The sequence below is a fragment of the Trachypithecus francoisi genome, unplaced genomic scaffold, assembly GCF_009764315.1.
Source record: "Trachypithecus francoisi isolate TF-2019V2 unplaced genomic scaffold, Tfra_2.0 Lachesis_group13, whole genome shotgun sequence".
Classification (NCBI taxonomy): Eukaryota; Metazoa; Chordata; class Mammalia; order Primates; family Cercopithecidae; genus Trachypithecus; species Trachypithecus francoisi.
The window spans coordinates 94,166,655-94,177,186 of record NW_022681458.1 but is presented as its reverse complement, the minus strand read 5'-3'; the positions used below and the strand labels follow the sequence as shown (position 1 = coordinate 94,177,186).

Sequence of the window (10,532 nt, the reverse complement as noted above, 5' to 3'; positions counted from 1 at the left end):
GTATAACAGCAGGTTTGCCTTTCCCTTTCCCTTTCAGGATCATCTTCCTCTAACATGTTTGGGGGAAGAAGCGTTGGTCTTACATCCTCCCAAAGGAAGCCCATCTCTCCTCTGTGGTTGCATTCTAAACCCTTTTTCAGCTTTGCGGTGGAATGGCTACTCTATCTGATCTTATCACTGCTGCATCTCTGGGATTCCGGTCCTCCTGCAGCATGATGCTGCTGTTGCTGCTGGTGCTGCCGCCATGTCCATCTCAGCCAGGAGCTGGTGGGGCAGGAGACTGTTTTTGTCTCTGCCTTGGGCTGTAATTCCTTCAAGCACCACTGACAGACTGAGGGGTGCAGAGACTTCACTGGAGGAAACTTTATCATGGGGGAAAATCCTCAAAATTTAGATTCCATTTTTCACTTTTCCCAGAGTCCAAGAGTCCAGGATCATCCACAAGACACAATACTCCTCATCAGTACATTTTCTGGATCTTATTTATGGAACAATAAATGTTGAATTGACAGTGCCATCTAGATCAGTGCTGTTCAATAAAAATATCTCATGAGCTACATATGTAATTCAAACGTTTCTGGAAGTCAATTTTAGAAAGGAAAAAGAAACACAGGTGATGTTTTATTCGATTATTTAATATATTTTATTCAACTCAGTATATCCAAAGCATTTCCATTTCAACATGTAACCAATAAAAATAATTATCAATGAAATATTTTACAGTCATTTTCACACTGTCTTCAAAGTCCTGCTTGTATTTTACACTGACAGCCCATTTTGTTATGGACATTAAATTTTTATTAGAAATACTTAATCTGTGTTTAGATTTTATAAAATTTACAGTTGAAAATGTGGATTTACCAAGTTTTTCCAAACACACTTAAAAGTTTCTAATAACTGAATTAGGTATCAGCTTCTAAATTTAAATTTTAATTAATTAAATGAAATAAAATGAAAAAATTCAGTTTCTCAGTCATACTCATCCCATTTCAAGTACTCAGTAGCTATTTGTGGCTAGTAGCTATTGTCTTGGACCATGCAGATCTAGAAAGTCTAAGATCAACAGCACCAACTAATTGCCACAATTATTTGATTTGCTTTGTGTCCAAAGATGATTCCAGGTTAGTCCAGTGATAAAAATCCTTCACTTGACCATCAAGTTTTTTGCATGATTGGATACCAAATTGCCTTTTGACTGAATTGCTGATTAATTCCACTCTAGTCACTCAGGTTTCCTCACTGTTTTTGGGCACATAAACTTAACCCGATCCCTGCACTGTGACTCTTGCTGTCCTCCACCTTCAAGATTTAAAGAACAGGCATATTTATTGGCTCATGAACAAGAACTCTAGAGCACAGTGGGCTTTGGTTTTGGTGGATCCCAGTGGCTTGATCATGTCACCAAGGACCCAGGTTTTTTGGCCCCATGGTTTTGTCATATGCATCTTTGGCTTCGTCTCTGGTCTAGTTTTCCAAGAAGTCAGAGAATATTTCCAATAGCAATTGGGGCTGGATATTTCCCTCCAGCCGGAGATGGAAGGGCAGAGTAACACAATTTCTTTCCACAAATTTGGCAAACATTTTCTTTTGTCTCCTTGACATTTATCTTGCTCATCCCTGAACCAACCATTGGGAAAAAGAATAGGGTGGTCACATTTGACTGAGGCTAATCAAGAACCATTCTTGGATGTGGAGACAACTCTCCAAACCACGTTCTTCCTATACAATAGGAGAAGTGGGGAACTCATCATCTCAACGACCAAAACGCCTCTTTTGGCTTTTGACTTCCTTTTTTATCTTTTTTTTTTACTGTGGTAAAATAGATACAACATAAAATGTACCATTTTAATCATTTTAAAGTGTACGGTTCAGTGGCCTTAACTATGATTACATTCTTACGCAGTCATCACCATCATCTGTCTCTAGAACATTTTCCATCTTCCTGAACTGAAATTTCATACCCATTATAATAACTCCCCATTCCCCCTCCCCGCTGTATCCTAGCAACCACCATTCTGCTTCCTGTCCCTACGAACTTGACTACTCTAGGTACCTCATATAAGTGGAATCATATAGCATTTGCCCATCTGTGACTGGCTTACTTTCACTTAGCATAATGTCTTCAAGGTTCATCTCTGTTGTAGCATGTTAGAACTTCTTTTTAGGGCTGAATGGTATTCCATTGCATACATACAGCATATTTTGTTTACCTATTCATCAATTGATGGACATTTGGGTTGCTTCCATCTTTTGGCTATTGTGAATACTGCTGCTATGAACACAAGTGTACAGATACCTGTTTGAGTACTTGATTTCAATCTTTTTGGGGGTATTAGAAGTAGAATTGCTGGATCATATGGAAATTCTATTTTACATTTTTCGAGGAACCACCATACTGTTTTTCATAGCAGTTGTACCATTTTACATTCCATTAACCACACACAAGAGTTTTGATTTCTTTATGTCTGGGTCAACACTTCTTTTCTTTTCTTTCTTTCTTTTTTTTTTTTTTGATAGTAGCCATTCTAATGGGTGTGACATGGCATCTCATTGTAATTTTGATTTGCATTTTCCTGATGATTAGTGATATTGCATACTTTTTATGGTGCTTATTGGCTATTTGTATATCTTTTTTGAAAAAAATGTCTTTTCAAATCCTTTGCTCATTTTTAATTTTTTAACAACTAGTAATCAATTTATCCAAATAGTTGACTTAAGCATCTCCAGTGGTGACTTCCACCTCAACTCCTGGTTCAATACTGGTGGAAGTAATCTGCTTAACAATCTCAGAAGGACTGAGTCAATGAGTTGCTTGTGGATTCTCATCTGGAAATGATCCCATGTCTTAGAACCTTCACCAAAAGGAGTTTTTCTTGTAGCGATTCTCAAAGTCTTAGTACGCATTTGTACTGGTCCTTTCACTTGGAGTTTTTTTCCTTTGCTCCTCTGATCAAGTCAGCACACACCTCCTCCAGGGATTTTATGCTGCGGCTCATAAAGAGTGATTCGAATTCAGTGAATTGCTACCTCCGGCTCCACGGGTGTTTTTCCAGTATCTTTAAAAGCCATGGCTGCTGCGTGTTCCTGACCGACTGGTTCCTCAGTGAGAGCAACAGCAGTGAGGCAGGAGCAGGAGCAGGAGCAGGCAGACTACCGCTTGCCACCACCTTTGACCGGTGTCTTTCTCAAAGAGCTTTACTTTCTTTTTCTTTTCTCTCTCTCTCTCTCTTCTCTTTCTCTTTCTCTTTCTCTTTCTCTTTCTCTTTCTCTTTCCTTCTGACGGAGTCTCCCTCTGTAGCCCAGGCTGGACTGCAGTGGCACTCACTGTGGATCTCAGTGGATCTCAGCTCACTGCAACCTCCGTTTCCCGGGTTCAAGCGATTCTCCTGCCTCAGTCTACCGAGTAGCTGGATTATAGGCATGTGCCACTACACTCGACTGAAGTATTTTTAGTAAAGATGGGGTTTCACCATGTTGGCCAGGCCAGTCTGGAACTCCTGACCTCAAGTGATCTGCCCACCTTGGCCTCCCAAAATGCTGGGATTACAGGTGTGAATCACTGCACCTGGCCTAAGAACTCTAATTTTTAAATAGCTTATTTACAAAGCACTCTATGCCTCAGGTCAAATAGTTATCAAGCATCTGCCATATGCCAAGAACTATACAGATTTTATTACCTAATTTTAAAAATATATAATTTTAAACTAAGACCCAGAGAGATAATAGGATCTGTATAAGAGTGCTGGAAATAGTGAAAATAGCCCTGTATCTGGAGATTTAGCTCTGCCACTGTCATGATTTCTAATGTACAACATATCCATGCAAGTCACTTTAAACTATTTCATAGGTTAAAGGCCTTTTTACCAAAAAAGAAAGAAAAAATTTTAAATCAAGTCCTTACTCATGCCAGGACCGGTGCTAAAGTGTGTGTGTATATATAATGTTTCTCATTTAAGTCTCCTGAAACCTCTGTAAGATAGGTTCTACAATCATCCCCATTTTACAGATGGAAACATGAATTTAGAAATGTTAGGTCACTAGCTAGAAATAATGCAGCTAGTAAGTGACAGTTATTTGAATAGAGTCTGGCATCACAGACTGTACTCTTTTAACTTAAGCACACATACAGAATTTGGATACTTTTGTGTCACAGATAATATAGGGAATTTCAATATGTAAAACAATTCAATTAGTTCACAATTTTAGTCAATTTGGTACATATCATTCAATGCTTATAAACAGAAAATAATAGGAAAAATCAGTCAACAAACACCTGGGGAGAGAGGGAAAAGGCAACTTCATTTCTCTTTTGATAAGATTCTAAATACCACAAATAGGAGAAAACAGCCAAATCAAAAGTTAGGAAATCTGTAACTTCAACCTTCAAAAAGGGTAAGGTGTGTCTTTAAGGAGCAAAGATTTAGGGAAGTCCCATTTGGGCACCCCTCACTCTGGAAAATGAGACAGCTGTTCTCCTTTCTCTTTCCTTTACCTATTAAACCTCTGCTCCCAAAACGCACCTCCCCCTTTCCCTCCCCCCCCCAAAAAAGAGGTAAACATTTAAAAGGTTAACAGGAAAAGACTACTTTATCACATTTAGCTTGAATGCTAAGTAGCAACATTTACTAAGGTCCACAGTTCACTGCTTACTACATAGTTGACTACTTTACTACACAGTAACCCACCCTGGACTGATGGCTTCTTTAGGAATGCTGAGGGAATGTAAAACACAGGATTCCTAATAATCCTGCATTCTTTGAGCATCCATTATAATCAAGCTGATGTTTTTTTTTTTGTTTTTTTTTTTTTTTTGAGACGGAGTCTTGCTCTGTCGCCCAGGTTGGAGTGCAATGGCCGGATCTCAGCTCACTGCAAGCTCCGCCTCCCGGGTTCACGCCATTCTCCTGCCTCAGCCTCCCGAGTAGCTGGGACTACAGGCGCCCACCACCTCGCCCGGCTAGTTTTTTGTATTTTTCAGTAGAGACGGGGTTTCACCGTGTTAGCCAGGATGGTCTCGATCTCCTGACCTCGTGATCCGCCCGTCTCGGCCTCCCAAAGTGCTGGGATTACAGGCTTGAGCCACCGCGCCCGGCCTCAAGCTGATGTTTTTATCCGTCATCATTGTGTATAGTTCCTTTGCTGTGATTGCTCCTTTCTCTTTGGTCTCACATTTTTCATTCTTTTCACCATTGCTCTTTTGGATTTTGTCTTTGGAATCCAATACATTCTCCAAAGAACTTTTAGCCAATGTGCCACCATTCTCTCTTCCTGTTTCCTGGCTTTTTTTGTTGTAGACACTGTGCTTCCTCCTGTTTGTCCTTTTCCTCAAGTTTTTTCCAGACTTCAGCTTCTTTATATCTTAGTTTAAGGCTTTCAGAGAGTCTTTCAGTTTCTTCAATGGCTTTTTTGATGTTTGCAGGTCCAAGTATTGAATGGAAACAATCCTCTTAGTGCTTATTTTCTCTGGTTTAATTTCTGTCTTCTTACTGAGGTCTTTTAGTGAAGAACTGAGGTAGAGTTCTTTAGGAACTGAAGCCACAACAAGCATGGTGAATTATCTTTAATTTTCCATGTTCACAATGGATGCTACATTTCCTTAAAAGTAGTTTTTTCTGTGGCGTCGGGCATGCTTCACTAACACCAGACTTCTTGCCAAAGGCCCATCTCCCAAGAACTCGAGGGAGAATTAGTCTTGGTTACCAGGATAGAATCCAGCCCAGCTCATCATCCTTTGCCCATGTTTTAAATGTTTTTTTTTTGGTTGTGAGTTATAGGTATTCTTTATATATTTTGTATATTAACTCCTTATCAGATGTATGATTTGTAAATATTTTTCCCATTTCATGGGTTGCCTTCTCACTCTGTTGATAGCATCCTTTGATGTGCAAAAGTTTTAATTTTTATGAAGTTAAATTTATCTTTTTTTTCCTCTGTTAACTATCTTTTTTTTCCCCTGAGATGGAGACTCACTCTGTCACCGAGGCTGGAGTGCAGAGGCACAATCCTGGCTCTCTGTAATCTCTGCCTCCTGGGTTCAAGCGATTCTTCTGCCTCAGTCTCCAAATTAGCTGGAATTACAGGCACGTGCCACCATGCCCGGCTAATTTTTGTATTTTGAGTAGAGACCGGGTTTCACCAGGTTGGTCAGGCTGGTCTCAAACTCCTGACCTCAAGTGATCCACCCATCTCAGCCTCCCAAAGTGCTGGGATTAACATGTGTGAGCCACGGCGCCCGGCCTGTTACCTATCTTTCCGTGTCCCTTTTCAATTGTTTTGAATCCTACTTAGCCCATTTCCTATATTAAGCCTTCTCAGACATCACTGAGAACTTCATCCTCTGTACTCCCACTAGTTTCTAAGCTGTCTGAGGCCAATAACTTATTTTGCAACTTCCCTTCAAATGAGAGGCCCTGTGGTATCTCCCTTGAAAAGGATTCACTTAATAAATCTAAATTTACAGAATGACAGCAAATGCCATTTGCTCAGTTAATAACTAATGGATGAACAGATGAACGAATGAATGATGACTGAACATAGTGACACACAGACACGTCTCTGTCCACTTGACATAATCCTGATCTCCTCAGATAAATCAGTGTATGCAAGGTTCTGGGCATCTTCTGGTGGGCTCAGGGAAACAGAATTGGATTGTCCTCTCCAGTATATTATGAAGTTGACTGTTTAAGATGAAGGGTCTCTGAGCCAGAGCCTGAGAATTACTTAATTTAAAAACAGATGAGAAGGTGGCGTTTTTTAATCTACTTCCACTGCATATGAGGAAAGGAAATAAAACTGGTACTACTTAACAAGGGTTTACAAAAGTTGATTTTAGGTCTGTCCTGTCAGCTAGGCAGAGAACACTTGTATTTTCAGGTATTACCCGAATTTAAGCAACAGATGTGTTCCTAAAATTAACTAACTTATTTGTTTTATGATCATTTGTTCAGCACCCAATAACATCTAATTTTCAAGAGCTTATACCATATACATGTCAGGCATCGTGCCAGGTGCTTTAAAAGCATCGTTTCTTTTAATTTCCTCAGAAATCACAAGATGATATTATTCCAAGGACAGAGATGAGGAAACTGAATCTTAAGGAAATTAAATACGTTGCCGTGGGTCATACATCTAGTAAGTGGCTGACGGGGGATTCACACTCAGGCATTGCTTCTTCCTAGGGTAGAATCTTTATTCAGTATGCTGCCCACTATGTGCTAGATGCTACAGACACAAAGATATCAAGCAGATATCACCACACAAGTGCAGTGCTAGAGACACGCACAAGAGATTAGGGGAACATCAAGGAGGGCCACCAACTCTTTATAGGTGTTTAGTGAGCTGGGAAAATCTCTCTGCGGAAGGAGGGTTGAGCTGGATCTTAGAGGAAAGGGAAGTCCTGGAAAAATAGAGCTAACACCCAGTTGTTCTGCCAGCCCGGCACCATGTCTGGGAATACCATCCCTCTTCTTTTGGGAAGCTTCCCATCACGGGATTCCTCCATAATCTTACAAAGTCCCTGATTCTGGTTGATTGGTTTAGCCCTAGATGCCAACCTAAACCAAGGCCAATCAAACCCAAACTCTGAACAAACATCCATCCTTATCTAGTGGTAGAAGTTGAAGAATGAAGCCCAGGGGCTATTGGGAGCTGTTTCCCCAGTGATTTTCTTTTGGGAGCAGGATGATCCAGACCTAGTTATCTAGAGATTTTAACCGGAAGTATTGGATATGACCTCCATCCTGTTCCCGACTTGGGCAGCCACATCGGACTTGCAGGCTCTTGGAGGTCGCATCCTGTCCTTCCCCCGGCAGGTAGAGTGACTACAAGTCCCGGGATGCACAGCGCTCAGAGTCTGGCGGGGGCCGGGCGGACTCGACGGTGACGTCACCGTCCCGGGGCGGGCCAGGGGAGGGCGGGGCGGAGGGGCGGGTCGCAAGGCGGCAGAGAGCGCTGGTGCTGATGCAGGATGGCTGAGCGCGCAGGAGCCCGGGAGGTCTGAGCCCGGCGTGTCTCGCTCCCTGCGCATCGCCTCCTCCGCCCGCCGCGTGGTCGCGGGCAGGTGGGCCGGGGGGCGCTGGGCAGGGGCGGGGCAGGGGCAGGGCAGGCCGGTCTGCAACCGGAGGGGCCGGAGCGGAGAGGCTGCCCACCTTCCCGGGCTCGGAGCGGCCGGGGCTGCCCAGCCGGCCGGGCTCGCGATGACCTGCTGAGAATCATCGTCGGAGGCTGCAGGAGGCGGCCTAGCTGTGGGCGGTGCGGCTCGCGGCCTCCTCCCTCGTCGTTCCCGGCCCCGACCCCCCACCCATCCCCGCGCCCCCTCCCTACCGCTGGCCGAGATGGCGGATCCAGCCGAATGCAGCATCAAAGTGATGTGCCGGTTCCGGCCCCTCAACGAAGCGGAGATCCTCCGCGGGGACAAATTCATCCCCAAATTTAAAGGCGATGAGACCGTGGTGATCGGGGTAAGTGGCTGGAGCGTCTGCCTCCCCTACTGCTCCGCGCCGCAGCTCGGCGCCCCGATGCCCCAGACGCAGTGGAGGTGTTTAGGCCGCCCCCTCGGACATTCCCGCGGGGTTGGCCTCTCGGGTGGACCTGACCAGAGACCCCTCGCCCCCCGCCCTATGGTTCCCTCCCGGGCGGGTGGAGAGGCGGCCGGGGGCGGCTGGCCGGGCGGGGGTGGCGGGGGTGGGGGTGGGGGGTGAGGACGGGCTCGGCGCCGCCATTGTTCGCCGGGTGGGGGCCCGGGTGGGCCCATTGTTCCCCACGCTCGCCTCGCCTCGTGGGTACTGTGTGCGGGTGACCCTCAGACCGGGTGCCCAGGCCCCCTTTAAAGTGTGAGCTCTGCAACCCGCAAATGCTTCTGGGCATCAATCAATTCGATTTACCAAACGCCTTGCCTCTTCTTCTCACGATCTTAACAAAAAAGAAAGAAAAAAAGGTACAGGAAAATTTCCAGCCGCGTCTCGGAGCTCCCGCGGCAGGGTAGACGCGGCTCCCCGCGGTGTTTCACCTTGCTCCACGCGCGGAAGGCGGAGGGTTGGGGGAGTACTGGTGGCCTCGGTGTCCCCTGGAGGCCTGGTGTGTCTCCCGCTTCCTCTCACGCCTGGCTGCCCTGGATGTGGAGTCCCGGCTTGATCCCTCCTCTCTGGGCTGACCTCCCTCCCATGTCTGCAGACCCTCTAGATGCGCCTCACTCTAGGTGGAGAGGAGGCTGTGTCCACATCTGTGGGGCGAGGGGACTCAGAGCGCAGCCAGATAGCCAGCCCTCTGTGCCAAGAGCAGAAGTTACTTCGTGCGGCTTGGACCCCCCCCCCACCCCCGTCTATCTCCCTTCCCCACCTTTTCTCCCCGACCCCCTCCCCCTACTTAGCTCCCTCTCCGCAGCTGAGGCTGCTGGTGGGGGGAGGGAACACCAGTGGATTTTAGTTCTTAAAGGAATCTGTCAGATGAAATAAACCAGCCCGGTCCCCCGCCTGTTCCCCGCCCGCTGTCCGTAGCGTGTGTGGCTGATGATACCCCCTTTGTATGCGAGCCGCGTGGGGAGGGACCGAGTTAATGGGAGCCTCCCGGTCCCCGGTGACACGTTCCTGGCAGTCTGCTCCAGGCTGCTGATGCAGCCTTCCCGTCCCCAGCATTGATTAAGTGATGTCATCCTGATCACTGAGCATGCTCCGACGAACCCCCTCCTCCCCTTCCCCCAGTGGCTGGTGTATTTAGGTCAAGTGATTGACAGGTGACAATTTACCGAGGGTATTGCAGGAGTCCGCCTGGCCTTTCTCAAACACTTGAGGCCGACGTTTTCCAGCTCGGGCGGTCCCCAGCATGTTTGCCAAGATTGTCTGCCGCAGTCCCTGCGAAAGGCCCTGGGGACCAGCAGGTGCCAGCTGTACCGTAAGGCGGGAGCTCTCCACGCTAAAGGAGCCTAGGCAAGCCTCTGGCCTCAGGGCTTTAACCTGTACCTCGCTTTAAAAGGCTGCTCCCCTTAACGACCTCTTCTCCCCTTCCCATTTTCACAGTCATCAGGAAAGTCTGACCTCCAAACGCTGTGTGGATGGGTGATCATTCTGCGAGCTGACCTATGAGGGCGGGAAAGCCGGGTTTTCTCTCTGTTTAGTGTTAAAACTTGCAGAGAAGATATAAGCTAAGATTATTGGTGAGGAAGGAAATTCTGCAGTTAATGGCAGATGAGTGTTAGTGACATATACATGGGCAGTACCTGGGGCAGATAGTGACTTATTTGGTTTACAGCTGTCAGTCAGGATCTGCCTACAGCCTGATCTGCTACCTTCTGAGCCAGACTGTGGTTTAGATAGAGTGGGAGTTACTGGGGACATCTAGTCCCTGCCCCTTGACTTGTAACAATTTTTAAACAAATAATTGTGCAGTACTGGAACATGTTCTGGCGACCCTATTTTTTTCCCAGAGGTTTTGAAGAGCGTGAAGAAGTTTCTCTTCTCCCCTCTTCCCTCCTTTCCCATCCCCTTCCCCCTCTCCCCTCTCCCTTCTCCTCTCTTCCTCTTCTCCCAGAACCAATG

General features: G+C 46.0%; 1 protein-coding gene and 1 pseudogene across 1 annotated transcript in view; one reads left to right on the top strand and one right to left on the bottom strand.

Moving 5' to 3' along the window:
* Positions 1–2,713: 2,713 nt before the first annotated feature.
* Positions 2,714–3,069, bottom strand: LOC117095405 (annotated as a pseudogene).
* Positions 3,070–7,920: 4,851 nt separating this feature from the next.
* KIF5C (kinesin family member 5C) overlaps positions 7,921–10,532 on the top strand; it is a 161,001-nt gene continuing 158,389 nt past the window's right edge. Inside the window, exon 1 of the mRNA XM_033231561.1 lies at positions 7,921–8,459. Coding sequence (XP_033087452.1) covers positions 8,334–8,459 — 126 coding nt within the window. The 5' untranslated portion in view covers positions 7,921–8,333. The remainder of the gene's footprint in view (positions 8,460–10,532) is intronic.